Consider the following 20,165-nt stretch of genomic DNA (forward strand, 5'->3'; position numbering starts at 1 on the left):
CATCGGCTACAACTCGGGTATGCAGCAAGCACAGACGCGAGGAAGATTTCTGCTACGGCGCCCGTTCTGCAATGTTCTGAAAACGCGCACTGAGACGCTCGCCCGAGCCCGCTGCCCGACTAATGTCATGATGGTTTGGTCTATGAACTTGTCGATGCTATAGATACTGGCAAGTTCAGTGGAGTGGAAAGGCAGCGATAAGAAGCACATTTTAAAAAACCATGGCATATGGTCATGTTTGTGTTATGAGTTGATGCACTGGATTACAAAAAAGGAGCAGCGGGAAATTGCACGCTGAGAACACCGATACACATACAGTGCGAAGCAACTCGAGAAATAGTATTGAAAGGTCGAAGAACTTAGAAGAAAAAAAAAATTGAATCGTCGCGACGGCACATCACAGTCCCCGTAGGCGTCGAAGTTTCTACAATGAAATTATTTTTGAACAGCTCTGATAGCACCCACGCAACAATGGTTGCTTGTATACTGTCAAATGCTCATATTCTGCGACCTAAAGCTCATGGTACGGTGCGAAAACGCGCGCGCGGAGAAAGCGACACAGTGCGCGGACAAGCATGCAGACGCGCAGTCGGTCGCTGCGAATCTGCGCGATCGCTGCATTGAGGCTTCGTTCTATTACACTCCATTTAGTTATACAAACACTATAAGAACATATTTCACATAGTTCGCTCTCAGCGTTTACCTACCTTTCACGCAAGAAGCCGGTTGGGGAGACTCCATCGCGGCGTCCGCGCGCAGTGGCGTTCGCTTACGTATTCGCTAAAGAGATAGCGTCTGTAAACGATTGTGTGCTTTCAGTTTGCCCAAGATTAATATTTAGACAGCAAAAAACTTCTCTCGCTTCGAAAGTACTTACAGAAATGTCCGGGAGAGCTCGCGCGTGGTGTTTTCAGTGAGCGCTGACAGCAAAACCTATGAGGAGCGCGCCACGTGATCCCTCATACTACGCCAGCGAGGCGCTTCCGATAGATGGCGACTCCGTAACTCCTCGCCGCCAATATGAAGTATATGTCGTTTTCGATCGTCCCAGGAAATTTGCATAACTTTCTACGCGTTTCATATAACGCCTTCAAACGGGCCGAGAACAAAGGCTTAGGAATTTTCATTAAACCTCTAATTGACAAACGCGCTTAGAAAGCCACCTAACATCCCCTCCATTTTTCTAAATTGAACACTTTGTAAGTATTATGTCTTTTTCTAGAGAACCGCGAAAACTCACATACAACGTTCTTGAACCCTTCTAGTCGCATTAAGAGTTTCACTGTAAATAAAAACTGGCAACAAAGGCTCGCCCTGTTTACTTTACAGGATTGGTCAATAAAGAAATCACACAGGCGTACCCCCTAAGGAAAGAATTAAGCATGTCCAATACTGCAATAGCTGGTAAGACGACAACAAGGAGATTGACAATGGCACATGACCTCAAGGATAGCGGTAACAGCGAAGGTACGACGATGCCACAAAAGACTGTTCACTGGACGTGGAGGTCATATTAATTATGGGTGGTGGCAATGATAGCTTTTACGTCACACTGCTACACAAACATGATTATAATTAACACGACTATAACACTTGCGACACACGGCACAATTGAATCAAGTGCCTGCAACAGCTTTACTGTTACAAAAAAAAAACACCGCGAACGCAATCACTTGAGCGAAACACAAGGCGACTTCTTCAAAAATAGCAGGCTCAAGTTCTCAAATGTTTGATATCACGTGAATTTTAAGGTCGAAGAATGTTGCTGTGTTGCTTCTTTTAAAGCCATGTTTCAACATTTGAAACAACAAAAAAAGATTAATGTGCCTCACCTTTGAGAGCTCCCACGGTTTGCCGCTACTTCCGGGAATGACCACCAGAGGGGAGGCGTAAGTGTATCGTTGATTCTCCGGGACATGTCCGAGTGAACAGTTTCACAAAAGGGCGCTGTGTATCAACGCTGACAAAAACCTCGGTGTTCGGTCACGCACAAAAAGAAAAATCTTCAAGGAAAATGCTGAAGGCAACTCAGTTTAGGTGCCGCTATCCCGCGTAGCTAGGAAAAAAAGCAGGTACTCAGCCTGACCGGCAGCGTGTCGAGAACGCTGACATTTCTTCTTCCTTCAAGCTCGCTACAGGTACAGAACACTGAACGATAGAGACTTGGGGAGACTTTTTCGTTCTCGTATTTTTCCTTCAGGTAGAAGGCGTGAATTAAGGGGAGGCAGGAAGAAGAGGAGGGTGACGAAGATTAATTCCTTTTGAATAATGAGCAGAGGACCTGTAATCTTGATGAATTCTCGCACTTTTTCTCTTAAAGCAAGTCGTCACAGGCACGCGGAGAATAAACACGGCGTCCTCACTAATGTAACACAGGGATAGCTGCAAACACCTTGTTGGCGGACGCCTTGCTTTCCAGAGGCTCTCAAGGCACCACTTCGTCGTGTTGATCTTCCAAGTTCACTAAGTAGTCCCTTGTTGACACGCAGGTTGTTCAGAAATTACCAGGTAGTTTCCAAAATCGCACGCTTGCGTACTGACCTTTCGCGAAGGTTAAGATGTAGATGCTCCTATGACTAAGGCTGAAATAGCACTTTCAGTATACGTAGGTATTTTCGTCGATGCGACGTACTCACACGCAGCTTGTAGATTTCACTGACGACTCGAGTGAACAAAACCACACAACGCTGACGGAATGGATAGTCAACAAGAAAGGTATGCGCCTAGAGGCGGAGCAGGCGATACGTCTTATTGCGCCTCAGCGAGTCCAAAGGCTTTGTGTTTTGACGACAGTTGCCTCGTCGAAATATTGGTTTCGATTTTTCTTCCTCTACAAAATGATCAGCTCCCTAACGAAAGGGGAGAGGGAGGTTGAGAGAGAAAGAGCAAAGAAGAACGCTGTAGATGAGTCATCCGCGCTCGAACGAACCTGCATTTGAGCAGAAACCGATTTACCGGCGTGCAGAGCTGACGGGGAAGCAACTCGCATCGATTAGCAGACGACACGGGCCTCTCGAGGGAGAGGAGTCACAGAAATAGATGAGCCAATGAACGGCCGCCGAGAGCGGACGACTTCCGCCGGATGCGGGCCAGGGTCGGCCAATGGTGGCGCAGGTCAGACGGGGCGCCCGTTTTCGGACCCGGGTCAAGTGGTACGCTTTGTTCCCTGACCGCGCACTGAGAAATAAGGCATAAAGAGAACCGCTGCAGCCACGACACAGTTTCGGAGCCAGCCAGCTGAAGCAAGCGAGCAATACAGCCGGAAACGTTTTTGCCTTTCGTCTTTTTACTTGCTGACCACGACGAGTAAAGTAACCCATGAGCACAAATGTTCAGCGCGTTAAGTCACCACGCCCGCAACTGCACCAAGCTTCGTGGGAAATAGCTGCCGCGTCCACTGCAGTCACCACGCGTATGCGCTCCAGCATTGTAAAAGGCTTCGCACTCTTAACGGTGCTTCTTGTCTATGAAACGGCAATAAAATCAGCCTATAAGAGACCGCTATAACAAAAACCCGTTCAAATACGTGAAAAATTACAGGAACTTTGTTGTTTCCTGCTCTATTCGTAAAGTTCCGCGGCAATATATCATGTTCACTCTTATATAACTATCTTATAAAGAAAAAGGAGTATACGTGCTAAATAAAAGAAAAAGTCTACAATGGCGTCCTCTAAAGTGTAGCCTATTAAATTGTGTGCCTCAAATGCTTTTTGAGTATCCATAATGAACTTAGCGCTTCTTCTGTAGGACATATAACTTATGTTGCTTGTTCCGCGTCGCTGTTTCCGTAAGACGTGCTTACTGTATTTTGTTACCCAACCATGTACAAATATATACCGTGTACACATAGATATTCATGTCGCCGACCCGGTGATTACGTAGTTCCTGCTGAGCAGATTATAGAAAAAAGAGTAAGATGTCGTGGCAAAGTTTCTCTAGCAGAAGCATAAACACAAGCGACCGTTGCTAGTTTGTCGCGTGCTAACCATTGTTACGGCTGCTGAGCACGCGATCTTACAGAAATAAAATACAAGTATGCTAAACTATATTCGGAACGCACTGTGCGATCAATACGACCATTTTCAAGAGCCACTTGCAGACCATTCCGCTGTACTTGTGCGAAGTGGGTGTGTGCCGGAAATCTATGTATAGCACATAGAGCGCGAAGCGAGGAGGTTGGGTATGGGACGGGATTGTTTAGAAAAATCAAGCGGAGCTGGGCATTGAAGTAGTGTGTTCCGGTAGATGGTCAAAAGTATTATCGCAGGCCATGAAGATAAATTGCTTACATATTTTGGTGTAGCTTTTTGTCCGTTTGTATATTTTTTATACGTGAGCGAAGAAAAAAATTCACATTTCGCGAGTGATTACAGTCCAAAACAGTTTCTACATTCTTGAGTTTCATGTGCCTAAACACGATCAATTATGAGGCACGTCGTCCTGCGGGGAGGAGGGGGGGGGGGTTCTGTGCCATAGCTTTACGAGCTCGGTTCCTTAAAACACGACCGTTTTTTCATTACGAGCACATCGAAATGCGGGCGCCGCGGCCGGGATCGAACAGGCGACCTGGAAGCCAGCAGAGCAGCGCCATAACCGCTAAGCTATCTCTTCTTTTCTTTTTTCTAAGCTACCTTGTCAGCGTATGAAAATAGGGTACTTTGGATAAGATATAAGCGATAAACAATAATTGTTTACCGTTATAGTTTGCCTTGTACGCGGCAAGTTGATGCGGGTTGTCTACTTCTTATAGTGAACGGCGGCGATTAACAGCAACGGCTGGCCGGCAGAGCCGCATACTGTCGCTCGGGCCCCGTAGCCTGAAGCGTTCCTGATCTCATTCGTGCCTTATCGACCATCCCTTTCTTTTTCGGCGATCACGAGCGTCCGTCAATGGGCCCGCTACAGAAGCCCCACCCCCAGCGAGCAGCGCGATAGAAGAAATAGAGGGGAAATGTGCACGAGCAGTTTGCCCTAACATAAGGCAAAATGTAAAATTTCAAATGTACGTTTGAAACTATGGATGAGCGAAGAGAAAATATATATGGTTATGCACAATGTGGTGTGAGGCACAACGAAGTGTATACAGTATGTACAGTCAAGAATATGAGTCATGACATTTAGACTGGCCGGTTCGCTGGACTAGTTTCCGAAGGGCGTCACTGGCTGGTGCGTGCTTGTCGAGGTCGTGGTACAGTTTGTCACGGTCCGCTGTCAGTAGGAGGCGGACGATTCAAGGATCTGCTTAACGGTGGTGCAGTTGCAACAGCGGCGCAGATACCTCGAGACAGTGGCTGCGCAGGTGCCTCTGCAGTCTTCCCGTGCCTCTCAGGCGTGTTTTAAGCTTGCACCACTGTGTCGGATGCTCGCGGGGACCGAAAAAGAAAGGGCCGATTGACCTGGCAGCAGCGAGATCAAGAACGGTCCAGGTACAAGCGCCGCTTGTACTCCACGTACAAATGCCGTCAGCCTTGCACGACGTTGTGTGCGTTCGCCGAGACCACCGCAGGTCGCCGTCAGCATCACGCGTGGGTGGTGGCGAGATGCAGGACTGCTGCGCACTGCGACCGGCGAAAGGCAGTCTGCGTGATACTGACGGCGACCTGCGGTGGTCTCGGCGAACGCACACGACGTCGTGCAAGGCTGACGGCATTTGTACGTGGAGTACAAGCGGCGCTTGTACCTGGACCGTTCTTGATCTCGCTGCTGCCAGGTCGATCGGCCCTTTCTTTTTCGGTCCCCGCGAGCATCCGACACTGGCACCGATGCAGCCTAACACACCACACCAAACAAATTACACACCAACACTGAACACCAAACAAATGATACGTTGAGGCTATGTTGGTTTAAATACTAATTAAGTATTCCCTGTGAGAGTAGAACGTACATTGCATCACGTTTGGTAGCGATTGAATAGAGGCTTTTCACCCCTCTTTCTTTGTAACCATCAGCCTAATTAGGATTACCGATGGATGCAACATGATATTTACTTATACCTGTTTTGCGTAAAACTAATATTAAACTAAAATCTTCGAATATATTTACATGCCACTAAAGACATCGCCTATTCGCTTGGTGCAACGCCCGCAAGAAAAAGTCGTCCTCTGATGGAATTGGTTAGCTTTATCCAATGAGAAGGAACATCTCCTGTCGATCTTATAACCAATCACGTTTGCGTTTCCCTTTGTTTTTCATTTTGCGAACTCTACCATGTACCAACGAAATAATTCGCATTGCATATACAAGACACTAGCACGAATCGGGTTAACAACTACAGATCAATCAAACAAGGTTGAAATGGTAACGCACTGTCTTAAAGTGATGCGTTACAGGGTACCTGACTTCGCTCTATATACGCGCTGTTTACTTTTCTATTGTAATATCTGTAAACGAGACTACATTGTACTGTGTAGTTCACTACCCTTAATTACCGGTGGTTAGAAATTGTGCCAACTCTCAGACATGTCATGCAAGATTACAAGTGCTTGCCCTCGCGTACTGAAGACGACCTGGAAGAGCAAGCTATAGTCACCGATGACGCTGTCTCCTAACTCTGTTGTTTGTGCAGCCAAGGAGCATCTTGGTTTGAGCTTGGTGGTGGCTCATAATTTAGCGCAAAGTGCTATGCTCCAAGCCAGTAGTAAAAACATTGTGCACGGTGGTCGTTTACCACGCATATCGGCCTTAACACGAGGCCATTCATGGACGAGGGCGCAAAGCAGACTAACTTCCCCACCTGTTTTCACTTCAACAATGTGTCCGCTGCAAAGCGTTTGTGCAGTACAGAAGTGTGGAAGGGCAGCATTCCCAAGGATAACATAGCGCGATACAGAGGACAGAGAGTGTTCTGTGTGTCAAGCACTCATGTAGTTTTTAGCCTTGCCCTCCGTTCAGTGTATTGCGCTATCAAGGCGAAAGCCTTAGGTGTCTATGTTCGGGGTGCGCTTGGCGAAACTGCGCCGTGGCGAAAAATGGCGGATGCCGCAAAGAGCAAAAACACGAATAAAAAAAAATGCTGGGGTTGACATCACGTTTCTCAGGGAGCTTCCTGTAAATAAAGGGAAGTAGTGGCTTTGAAAAGAAAATTTGGCAGATTACGATCTGGTTGGGAGTCGAGCACGCTTTCATGAAGCCACGGATGGTCCACGATTCTTGCTTACTAAAGGTGTAACTAGTGCGGGCCTGATTGCACACGTCACATCGAAGCCATCCCGCTGACTAGTGCATGGGTCATTGAGCGGCGCACGTGATGGTGGTGAGTAGATGGCGCCACTTCATGGGCGTTTAAATTGAGCGCGTTCATGGCGTTGCGAGCTCTACAAACGATGTAACGCTTTCGCATTTCCCACACGTATGAGCAATCTTAAGTGTCTGCCGAATTTAAGTTTAGTAATTCCTGTCGAGCCGTGGTGGTGTTGCGCAAGAAAGCGGGCGCGCGCTCCGCGCACTGACGTCACAGTGCGCGGAGGCGGTTGTCAGCGGCGAGCGATGGAGGAGCGTGCACGCTCTTGTGGCTCGCGAGGATGACCGCGCAAGTACGCCACTGCGGAGGAAGCGCGTGTCGCTGCGCCTTAGTACCACACACGTACTTCACATTGCGGTTCGTTATGCCTTGCAAGAAACATAGTCGCCACTGTGCGACTCAGTGCATTACCAATATGTCTTACAAAGTCTAACACCGATTGTATAACTTCATGTGTTACCAAATGTGCAGCAGGCTTCCGGCTTCTTGTGTTGCAAACACCTGCTGAACTTTTAAACGAAAGCTTTACTGGTCGCGAACTTGCTATTTCGCCGTGGCGGTGCTCCGAGGAGGCGGATGACGTCACACCGCGTTCCTCGTATTTGCGTTCGCCTCCGCTCGCTTCGCCAGCTGCGTCCCATGCCTGATAACATGTCGGAGGGTTGAAAAGGAGAGCTCAGGAGGACAGTTCAGGCGGCAGTATGGACGGCGACAATTCTGATAAGCAGGAGAAGGCCTGGAACCGACATCGGAACGACATGAAGAGGAAACGAATCGCCCAGGAAACAGACGAACAACGTGCCGAACGACTTGCTAAACGCCGCAACATAGCTAGACAACCAGACTAGCCTGGACTTGCAATGAAGATTAACCAAGGCTATCCATGCTATGCTTCAGCTTTCGCTACGTATATCCTGGCATAGCTGAGCTAAGCCACTGCCAATTTTTTCTATCATTGTCTATAAACGGTGCATTGCCCAGTTGGAAATTCTACTCATTTAAATAAGATTCGCAATTAGTAGGATAACACATTGTGTCCTACGTCACGCCGTTAGCATGTCCATTGCTTCTTTTCGCTAACGTATGCAATATAATGCATTGTAATACAACAAAATGAAATCTGACAATGGCTATGTGAGGCAGCTCCCTTATTATGGTTTAGCCTATCGGCGCTTCTTTTTTTTTTGCGGGCGAAAGCATTCTCAAAACATGTCTCGTCAAGTTTTCAGCTCCTTCCATGAGCCTAACAAATGTGTTGACATAGAGAGCTGACAGAATTAAAAATGCGTGAAAAGTACCCTTCACACCCCCACCACCCACTCTAAAAAAACTGTCGAAATTTCCCGTCTTTCTGTTCTCGATACCAGTTCCTCCTCGAGTAGCGACATTGTCAGCTGACGCGCCGCATCAGTGTGTGTCGAAGGTCGATGCAACGTGAATTGATGACACTGGAGAGGGCGCGATAAAAGCTTTCGTTTGAAATTTATCTTTAACATGTTCCTTGCATGTTAAGCATTATTACTTAGAGATATCAGGAATGATATAGGTATTTAAAATTTTCCATTTGGTAGTGCCACGTGAACAATTATCGAAACCCCGCCCTAATTGCCGAGAGCATTTCAGCTACAAGGAAGAAACTTACTGCTTCACGTGCCGTTCACTTGAAAACACGCTACGATTTCAAAACTGCCGCTCAGAGAAAATTATACATGTAACAAGAGAACCAGCCAAAAGTTTAAGTACTGGCGTGGCTAACAATTACAATGCGGCTACCCTTAGCACTTTTGTTTAACAAAGTTTAAGCATACTGAAGCATCTTAATGCCCACACGCAAAATGAAGTGTCTTAAGATGCACTCAGCAGGTCGTTTTCTGCAGTGCTTTTCACCCCGGCTGACACAATCGCTTTATAAATATGTAGGCGCACGCAGTGCCTCAGTGATTATTGTAGGCATTGCCAAAGGCAAAGGCGCAATGTGATGTCCTTTTCGTAGCCGCAAGCGCGATATCATGTACACGGCTGGGGATCAGCTGCTTAAAACAGAGGGAGGATCCTCCTTGTTTCTTTTCCAGCAAGAGAGAAAGAGAGAGAAAACGTTTATTTATAATGAGGTGGGGCGACTTGCTCGTAGAGCGGAGCCCTTAGTTCAGAGCCCCATTGTCTGACTCCATTCCGCATGCATGCCGGATCAGCCGTCGCTGCTCTTGCGGGTCTGAGCTGGTCAGCGCAGTCTCCTAGGGGGAAGGCGAAGGTGAACGAATATGGGAGTACCTCGGACTGTGCGGGCATTCCCAGCTGCAGTGATATATTGTGAGCGTTGCTACGCAGTAGGGACAGTACGAGGCATATTGTGTGGGGTGGAAGAGGTGGAGGTAAAAGAGACACGGGAATTAGTTAGTTTGTAGCTGTTGCCACGCAACAGCGTCTTCTCGGTTATGGGAACGGTGTTATGGGGGAAGTGTCTCCTTCTATCTCTGTAACGTTGCAGAGTTTCAGTGTATTTCAGCGGTTCTGTCGGTGCGTCGTCCGGGGTGGACAGCTCTTCCAATGGCGCCCGGTCAGCGAGCTCTCGCGCTACCGCATTAGCGCGTTCATTACCATGCAGAGAGGCACTATCTCAAATAGTGTCTGCACCAAATAGAGGAAATCATGTTCTGGACCTGCTTTTCACAAACGAACCTCAATTGCTGATTTCTACGGTTGTCATTCCTGGAATTAGTGACCACAGTGCTATTTTACCTGAAATGCAAATTACACATGTAAAACCTGCGCACACAGTGGCGAGACATACGTATAGCTATTTGAAAGCTCGGGTTGATAAAATAAATGAAGGTTGATGAATAAATGAATAAATGATAAAATAAATGATAAATAAATAAAATAAATGAATGATAAAATATTATGATGTGTTTGCAACAGAATTATGAATTATGAACTTGCCTCAAAAACAGAATGCTAGAACTTCGGCAGTGTTTTATACCGTGCAGGCTGCTAAATGAAAGACGAAGTAGAAGTAAGCCTTGGCTTTCGAAAGCGCTGCGCAGTCTTACACAGAAAAGCCAGATTTTATCATAATTTTCTCCATGTACCGTCAAGTGATAACAGGAAGAAGCTGAAAGAAATTACGTCAGAAATGAAGAAGGCAATTTGCGTAGCCAAGAATGCATTAAGTGAAAATATCAAGTTCAGAATCAAAGATGATCCCAAGCAATTTTCAAAACACGTGAAAAGAAATGGAAAAGAGGCAGCATATATTCCGTCACTTGACTCTGGAAACGGCGTCTTTTCTTACGACAAAGCTAAATCAGAATTCTTTAATCAGTATTTTTTCTTCCGCGGTTTCCACTGTGATGCCAAGCAACGATGACCGCAGAAGTACCCCGCGAGAATTGATAGCGCCGATGGGCGATATGGATGAAGTCGTTATCAGCACTCGTGGCATAGAACTGTTGCTTTTGAAATTCAACGCTGCTAAAGGCGGAGGACCTGATAGTTTAACTAATAACTTCTGTAAAATTCGCCCCCAACCTATAGCTCCTTTTCTGAAAACACAGAAACTTCCCTGCCCAATGATTGGAAGATTGGTGCTGCAGTTCCCGTCCATAAATCTGGTTCACGAAGTGACGTAGTTCATTATCGTCCGATTTCTTTAACGTGTGTTGCATGCAAAGTTTTAGAGCACGTTTTATACTCAAGTATTGTAGCACATATTAATCGGTATTCCCTATTTAGTTCTTCTCAACATGGCTTCAGAAAGGTTTTTTCTTGCGTAACACAATTAATTGAGTTTACACATGATATTGCCAGTGCTATGGATGAAAGATTTTCAATAGATTGTATAGTCTTAAATTTCAGGAAGGCATTCGTCACTGTATCCCATTCTCTGTTAATTGAAAACTTCATACGTACAGCATTATCACACAAGTTATTGGATGGATTGCCGAATACATAAGACTGCGCAAACAGTACGTAGTTTTGAATGGCGCGGAGTCATCAAGAAGAGACGTTTCTTCTGGCGTCCCTCAGGGTTCAGTTCTGGGTCCACTTTTGTTTGTTTTATTTATCGATGATATCAGTGAAGGAGTCCTTTCACATTTGAGATTGTACGCTGATGATTGCGTTTTGTACAAGGCTGATCCCAGCCGCATTGCTCAGTAGTGTTGAAATTGAAACATGGGTTTGAATCCAGCTAAGACAGTTTTCATGTCATTTAGCCAGAAAAAGAAACATGTTCGTTTCAGTCTGCCTTAGATAATATTGCATTGTCACAGGTGTCTGTAAAATACCTAGGAGTTTATTTTACCACTGATATAAAATGGCATCGTCACTTTGATCATGTAATAGCGAGTGCAGGCAAGTCATTAGGGTTTCTACGGCGCAACGCTAAAAATTTCAGTAAGGCTGCTAAAGAGCTACTGTTCAAGACGTTCGTCTGGTCTGTGTTAGAATATGCATGCGAGTTATGGGACCCACTGACGGTTGGTGACAAGGAACGACTTGAAAGAGTAGAAAATTTCGCTGCAAAGATCTGTTGCTGAAAATTATAGTTTTACCTTTAGCGCCACACAAACAAAGAATAATTTACAATGGGAGTCTCGAAAATCACTGCAAAAAACTTCGTTTAAAACTTCTTCATAATATCTTTCACACAACAATTGGTATTCACTGGCAACAGTACATACTAGAACCTTAATATGAATCAGCTCAAAGTGAGCACGCCCATAAAGTACGAGATATGTTTTGCCATACAGAACTATTCAGGATGTCTTTTCTTTTTCTCCCCTAAAACAATACGGGAGTGGAATAGACTACCATGGTCAGTGGTTGATGTAATATCGAATGATGCATTTTATGCCCTAATGGATTGAGGCGACTTTACTTATGCCTTTTTTTCTTCATGTGAGTAGTGTCTATAATTCTTTTACCATTATGCTTACCATACGTACTGTATTGTCCATTTCTAAGTCGTATTGCACGAATGCGCTTCATGTTCTGTCTTTCCCCACATTGTAATGCTTTAAACGTGCTGTGGGGTGCTGCATAAAGAAATAAATAAATAAATAAATAAATAAGTAAATCACTGCTGTTACGTTGCATTCCTCCATACATTTATTAACATTGCAAAAATACAAGAAGACAAATACAAGAAGAACGCGCTGGCCTGACTCTTTCATGCGTCCTCATCAGCACTTCATACATGGTTTATTTTCACTAAGACTTGCTTTTTAACATTTTTTTAATGTACTCTTCCCTCGCTTTCTTATGCAGGCTTCTGTAGCGACACGGAAAACTTGCTTAATGTGTGCACTGGAGAAGAGCGCTGCATAGTAATGTACCAACACTATGCGCTGAAGGCAGCCTACTCAATTCTGAAATGCTCGCGTCTGGGCCCTCTGTGAAGCGCGGCGGCTCATTGTACACCGGTGCTCAGAGAAGGCGCACTGGTAGGGCCAATGAAAAGCTGAACAAGTTGTCCTTAATGATTTCCTGGCATCGACTTCCGAAGTCGCCATCGTTATCGAGTCATGCATGGAAGCATGGATTCAATTGGCCGGGAAACATCTGGTGGAGCATTAGGATGTCATGTAGAAGTTATTGAGGACCCGGGTCTGCCTCTCTGAACATGCGCATCCGCGAGACTGCTGCACGGCACGACCGCGGGAGTTCTGCTGCAATGCTCAGAACTCTGTCGCCGGCTACAGCTGACATACAGTCGTAAATAAAATAACCGGGTACATGTATCTGGTTACTGAAAAATGTAACAGAAATACCGTGAGCGTTACCCAGTAAGAAAAGCAATCGATCACTTACAAAACCACCAAAAAATGTTACTGATTACAAGCACATATTTGCACGCGATATGTTAGGTACAAAGGTTCAACTGTCAATCAGAAGCGCAACCTCTATCGGAGTCCCGAAGTTTTACTTTGAAAGGTAAACATCAGTGATTACGAAATAACCGTCACCTTGAGTAAAATCTCAATGAAATAGACAACTTCCTTGCGCAATTCATTTTACTTTTAGCGGTTTTGTGTTGGAGGTCATCTAGGGGTTCGTACAACTGCGGCGGTGAAAGCGGAGGGCGCGGTCCCGCAACGTAGCCTGTGTGGCAGCCCCGAAAGGGCCGTGTGACCAAGGCGTTGTTAGTACGCCTTCACTAAGAATGTCCAGAAAACAAACCCCGGGGTTCTAAGGAAGGGTGTGAGAAGTTGAGAAGTACCTCACATACATCTCCACTGTCTTTATATCGGCTGTTGTATCAGATGTATATGTTGATCAGATTGGCACTTACTTGCGAAATATTTTTTTTTCTTTAGCAATTGAGGTGCCACCTTTTCGCGATACTCACCTGAACGGCAGTTGTGGCGCAGCGTCGCCGGCGGACCGGCTTTCCTCCAACACCATGTCGACCCACTTGAAGGCAACCGAAATAGCCAGGCACGTGTCCTAATCTTCAGGGAGTTGTCCTCCTGGGAAACCCTGCGCAAGAGCTCAAATTAAGGTGCGGAAAGAGTGCACGCTCTTTTATGTTCATTACTGAGAAGAGAACCCTGATTTCGATATGTAGGCTCAAAGGAATTACGTGGACACAAAGCCAGTTCCACAGAAAATGCGCATGCGCATTTGGTTCAAGACCTCAAATATCACCGCACTGGTGAAAGATTATTGCTGTCGATAAATCAATAATATGTTATGTTCAAGAATGCAAGAAAAAAAAGATAACAAGGCTGCAATTTTCTATTTATTCATCTATCTAGCTTTCTTGATTTCAGTAACAGGGCATTATCTTACGCTAAGCGTCGTTCTCACCCATTTAAGTGGGAAGCTGGTCCACCTGCGTAGTCACATGTTGGATGAACGACTCTATATGACGCGATATAACTGTTTAAAAAAGTATAAACAATTTGTTTACAAGCCAATTATGTTTAACCATTTGACCGGAGCAGCCCCGTTGAAGTGACGAAGCATATACTGCTCATTCTAGCTAAGGTAGTAATAGGAAACGGTTGCCTGCGGCGCACTGGAAACTACGAAGGCTGAAAGATGGCGTCGGATACGGGAGCGCATCGTAAACGTTGAGCATCGGACACCTTCGAAAAGCGTCAGGCTCATTTAAATCGGGCGGCGGGACTTCAGTGTTTGTCATGTAGTTGAACAGTCCGTTGACTCAAAACAGGGCTCCATTCACCTATACGACGAAAATTCACGCCCTGTCATTGAAAGCAGATCTAGCAATTTCGACGTAAAATTTCGCGTTGTTAGCTTACAAACCCATCTCACGCTTTCTCGTTGTGCCACTGCATTTGGCGATATTGTTAAACAGCCAGAGTTCGCGTTCCAGTTCCAGTTCCGCAGCTAGACTTCACGCTCTGACAGCTCTCGCCTTTACGCGTCGTTCGCATCTTAAGCGCGCACATCCGAGTAATTTTTATCCAAACAACATTAGAAGAAGCTTTGGTGCTACAGCTGTGTACTTGTCCACCAATGTATGCAAAATATTTGTGATCAGATTGTCCAATAATAATTCGCACTGCTGTCTAATCTGTTTGAACTATTAATTGCTGGCCGGCAGCAAACGAGTCAACGTCTTTGTGGCAGAACGCTATTCCGGTGGTGAGGGCTGCTACAACATTGCCTAGCGATTCCTTTTTTATTGTTTTCTTTTTTGGGGCGCGAAGGCCAAAGCCGGGAGTCAAACATGCGTAAAGCTACATTTATTTATTTTTTATTTATTTATTTATTTATTTATTTATTTATTTATTTATTTATTTATTTATTTATTTATTTATTTATTTATTTATTTATTAGCGCACCCTCAGGACCCAGAGGGCGTTACAGAGGGGGCGGGGGCACAATCCAAATACAAAACAGGAAAATAACAGCGAATAAGAAGAAAAACAATAATTTTCAGCCACAGCAGAAAGTGCTCATTAGATGCAGACTTGAACAACGCTTCGTCCACAGTGGCAGCGATAGAAGGGGGAAGGCGATTCCACTCTCTACTTCGGAAGGGAAGAATGTAAAAACGAGATTAGTGTGTACAAAGGGTGTGCGCACTTTATTTGGGCGGCCAGCACGTGATGAAAAGTACGTTCTCAGATGAACTCCTGTCCAAGTACTTTATCAACAAAGCGCAACAATGAATTCTACGCCTTCCGGAATTTTTTCTAGAATACGAGCATCCGTAGGCGCACAATGTTCTTGGAACCTTCTTCTAGTTCGCCGACGTAAATGAGTTCCCCGCCTGCCGCTGGGCCCCTCGCTTGTAATTACGCCGCCCCTCCTAAGAATTATTCACTTCCAGCTGCTGACTTGCAGTGACGCAGGAAAAGAGCGCATCAAAAAGAGAAACTAAAAGAAGAAAAAACAACTGCAGCAGTCGGTTGCTTGCTGCATTATTGATTGTTCTGTGGTCGAAGACCTGCACGCACGGCGCTCTGAACGCGTCGTCACCACGCCAACTCATACTGGCGGCCTCTAATTGACCGGCTACACGGCGGCGGCGGCGGGATCGGACAGCAGCAGCCCAAAAGGTGGGCGCTTTCTGTATCGCCGTGCATTCTCTTTTATCGCGTGTACGCTTCCCGTACGCCGTAGAACAAATACACGACGTCCGCGTCGCGTTCGGATCTTGCCGCTCCCGTGGCTCGCAGCACCCGTTTCAAGGTCAGGCCGACGATTATAGCCCATCGTTACAGCGCCGGCCTGACACGCGAACTCCTTTATCTTTGTTTCAGTGCGCAAGGCCACAACATGTGACAGGCCGGCCATCACTGGAGACCGCCGTACACCTGAATTCGTAATAGATTAGGGTTATTCCCGAACCTCTACTTCGTGTGCCGCGGGGTATCGGCCACGTCTGCGTGTCTGAGGTAGAAGCGAATACCAATGGCACCTATGGGAGTGGCCACTCGAACGCGTGCCTTTAAATGAATATAGCGTCTCACCCTAATGTTCTTTGTACGCTTTATTAATCTAATCAGCGCAGAGCACGGGACAAGAAAACGACGTACCCGCCATTGCTTAGTGGGTTTTGTGTTGCGCGGCTAAGTACGTGGTCGCGGGATCAAATTCCGGCCACGGCGGCCGCATTTCGACGGTTGTGAAATGCAAGAACACCCGTGCTCTTATATTTAAGTGCACATGAAGTATGCCCAGATGCTCCATATTATACCGGGGCTCCCTACTATAAGGCGTGCCTCATACCCGGATCGTGGTTTTAGCGCGTAAACCCATAATTTTTCAAAGAAAAATACATAGCACGAACAAGATTGGCACAGCGCAGCACGCTAGTGGCACCCCTCGGTGACGCACTGGTTAATGATATCTTCAGCACCGGTGAGGCCATAGTGTCACAAACCGTACAGATAGTGAAACCCGTAGGAGCTGCCGCCATTCCAAATGCAAGCACTCAGACAGCAAGCACCCTTACCTCGGCATAACAAAGACCGAAAAAAGGAGCACCGGTGATTAAGGCCAGCAAGTTACGACTTCGCATTCAGCTGTCGGACTCATCAGTGCTTGGACCCACGCACCAAAGAGTGTAAACGGTTATCGCCTGCCCTAGCAAACCGCCTACGAGCTTACATACCACCATCGCAGCCGTGATGTCATTTAAAGCAGTCACATGCCGAACTGCGGATCAAATTCAGCCTGCATATCAAGTACATATTTTGTGGTTGCAAAGGTAACCATCGTTTGATCAAATACAACATTTTGCATAAAATTGCTTCTTCGTTGATGTTGAAAAAGCTATTATTGAAATCCTGATGAGCAGTGGATTGTCCAGCTTTAAAAAAAATTTGCACCTTCGCCAGACAGGGAATCTTCGAAAATGATAACGAGTTTCACCATTGCGCTCGAGCTCGTTGCACGGTATCAGGATTAGAGGCTCAATCCCATCGCTCGTGATCCGTAGTCAAGATTGGAGTCCGGCATAAATTAGAAGGTAGCTGGCCCATGCCATCGTCCAACTTATCCAAGCTGAGCACGTTCATGAAGGGAAGGACTGCTTCTCATCGAGAACGAGGAATACGGGTTCATTTACAGTATTTACATGCAGTTCAACAGACTAGCATGACTGCGAGCGAAAGTACGTCAGTCTAACACGACTGCTTGAGGGAGTGTCTCAGTCCAACATGACTGCTTAAGAAAAGTGTGTCGAGCATCCGCACAACAGCGGCTTATAAGCACTCGGTCCCCCCTTGATTTCAAGGGGAAAGAAACGTTCGTCTAGTCATTTTAAACACGCCGCCTCTCCCCGGGACGGCTTACACACACACACGCACACACACACACAGGTGCATGGTCCGGAGCCGACGTCAGAGGGGCTTCGTAGAACTCGGAGCTGACCCGGGTAGCGCGGCCGGGTAGAACATTGTCTTGCGTCTTGGTCGGCGCGTAGGAAGGGGCCTTCGTCGACGTTCCCGCGGCAACTCCCCTACTCATAGCATATCAGGTCCGCGTTGGGGAGTTTGGTAACAATAGTTGGCCCGCCGAACTAATCCCGTCACTAAAGTGGACAGTTGGGCTAGTTGGTGAGTGATCATCATACCTTGCTGGTGAAGCAGCGCACTGACACGGACACAGTGAAGACAAACAGGAAAAGACGACACTCGCTGCTGTGTCGTCTTTTCCTGTTTGTCTTCACTGTGTCCGTGTCAGTGCGTTGCTTCACCAGCAAGGTATGATGATTAATCCCGTCACAAAGGCGACGAGGCTAGAGCGTAACGGTGGTGGTTTCAGCACAAGGACTGCTTCATCAAACGCATCCTAGCTGAAGCAACGGAGAGTGGAGGACGTGCGTATTGTTCCCGAAACAAAGTAGACTTAGTCACGCCGTGGCTAGAGGTTGGCGGCGGCGTTCCAGGAAAGTTGCGGCCACTGTCGCAACTGGCCGGCAAAACGTGCACTGCAGCTGGTCGTTCTTAACAGCGCCTCCATGGCCCGGAAAATCTTGACTGTCTATCGCAGATAACCGCTGGGCAGGAAGAGAACGGCTGGTGGCCAGGGGTTGATGTCTTGGCCCGCAGTAACCACTTGTGCAATGATGTCGCGGCCTCAAAACATCCAACAAGGACAGGCAACTGCAAAATGAACCCAACAACACGGCTCTGCGCCGAGATGACGTACATTGGCTCTCACTTTAACTCGCTAGGCTTTTGAAAAAAAACATGAGTGCAGAAACAAAAATGCTGCATTTCGCTATGCCAATTTCTGAAGCGATGTTGTGCTGAAATATTCAGCAATCATGGAGGGAATCCTGCTTAATGAGAGGAGATCTTCTTAGCTTAACCAAGTTCACACTAGTAACCCTAAAATTTAGGCGGGACCCTCAAACCCAGAATTCAAATTAGCCTGCTCAAACCATCCGCATTGCTATGCAACTTTCCCTTTTTATATCTAACGGAGAAGTTGTACTCTTGGAAAATGAGGCTCCATCGGAGCAAGCGGCCATTTTTGTGTGACATTTGATTGAGCCACGTCAGAGGACAGTGGTCGGTCTCGAAGATGAACTTCGCTCCGTAAAAGTAACACGACAACTTCTGGGTGGCCCAAACTAAACAAGCGCATTCCTTCTCGGAAGCGCTGTAGGCTTCCTCCTTTACATTTAGTTTACGGCCGGTATAGCGGATAGGATGCTCCTCGTTATCGTCGCCGACCTGACTAAGTACTACGCCCAAACCTCTGTCGCTTGCGTCGCATTGAACTATGAATTCCTTTGTGTAGTCTGGCGCGCGAAGCACAGGACGATAAACCAATAGCGTTTTTAAACTTTGGAAAGCGTTCTCTTTGTCCTTATCCCAGGGCACGCTACTCGGTGCTCCCTTTCAGAGGGTGTCCGTTAATGGGCTTGCCATTTGCGAGTAATTTTAGATGTACCGTTGATAGTACCCCACAAGTCCCAAAAATGAACGAATTTCTGTTTTGGTGCGCGGCTGAGAAAATTCTTCAATCGTAGCTATTTTCACCTGGGGCGGCCGTCTCGTGCCCTGGCCGACAACATGGCCCAGATAAGTAACCTGTGAACAACCAAATCTACACTTTCCCGCTTTCATCGTTAAGCCGGCTTCCCTCAACCGTGAGAACACCTGTTTGAGGTGCGATACATGTTGTTCCCAGCTGTCCGAAAAAATTGCTATATCATCAAGATATGGCAAGGCGAACTCCTGCAAGTCTTTTAGGACAATATCCATTAACTTAGAGAAGCTAAACGGCACGTTCTTTAGTCCGAAGCTGAGTGCGAGAGGGCGAAAAGTGCCTACAGGTGAGATGAATGCGGCATAGCGGCTGGCACTTTCTGAAAGGGGAACTTGCCAGTACCCCCGCCCGAGATCTATAGTTGAAATGTATTTAGCAGCACTAACTCTTTCAATTCATTCCTCAATGTTGGGTATCGGGTACAGCTGATCCCTAGTGATGGCATTTAACTTCCTGTAGTGAACACACGGACGAGGGTCCTTGTTAGGTGTTTCTACCAGTATTAACGGTGACGTGCAGTCACTCTCAGCGGGCTCAATAACTCCCAGCTCTAGCATGCGCTGTATCTCTGCATCCATTATTTCTCTCTGTCTTGGAGACACCCTGTAAAGTTTTGATCTTACTGGTTCGGTTGATGTCAGCTCTATTTCATGCGTTATTAGTTCGGTTCTACCCGGCCGATCGCTGAATCTGTCGAGATATTCCCCTAACACCTCTTTTAGCTCATCTAGCTGCTCGGGTCTTAGAGCATGCGAGCTTACCGACTGTTTTACTACTTCTTCTAGGCCGATTTCAGACTTGAAGGTCGCCCTATACTCCTTAAACTTGGTACTAGTGCCATCCGGCTCTTTGACGGTATAGTTAACGACTCCGCTCCACTCTATACACGGCTTAATCAAATTGCAGTGATATATCTTCACCTCCTTCCTGCGACCGGGCATTT

The 20,165-nt window shown here is 46.5% G+C and overlaps 1 protein-coding gene and 1 long non-coding RNA gene across 4 annotated transcripts in view; one reads left to right on the top strand and one right to left on the bottom strand.

Moving 5' to 3' along the window:
• LOC135917208 (cyclin-dependent kinase-like 4) overlaps positions 1-20,165 on the bottom strand; it is a 145,600-nt gene that overhangs the window by 89,849 nt on the left and 35,586 nt on the right. The window contains exon 3 of one of the 3 annotated variants that reach the window (XM_070522553.1): positions 13,590-13,720. In XM_070522553.1, coding sequence (XP_070378654.1) covers positions 13,590-13,645 — 56 coding nt within the window. In that variant the 5' untranslated portion in view covers positions 13,646-13,720. Of the gene's footprint in view, positions 1-1,832; positions 2,286-13,589; positions 13,721-20,165 lie in introns of those variants that run through there. The other 2 variants (XM_065450731.2, XM_065450729.2) reach the window with 2 other exon arrangements.
• The window catches only part of LOC135917212 (uncharacterized), a 108,145-nt gene that overhangs the window by 18,747 nt on the left and 69,233 nt on the right, over positions 1-20,165 (top strand). The gene's annotated exons all lie outside the window — the stretch shown is intronic.

The sequence above is a fragment of the Dermacentor albipictus genome, chromosome 7 (genome assembly GCF_038994185.2).
Source record: "Dermacentor albipictus isolate Rhodes 1998 colony chromosome 7, USDA_Dalb.pri_finalv2, whole genome shotgun sequence".
Taxonomy (NCBI): domain Eukaryota; kingdom Metazoa; phylum Arthropoda; class Arachnida; order Ixodida; family Ixodidae; genus Dermacentor; species Dermacentor albipictus.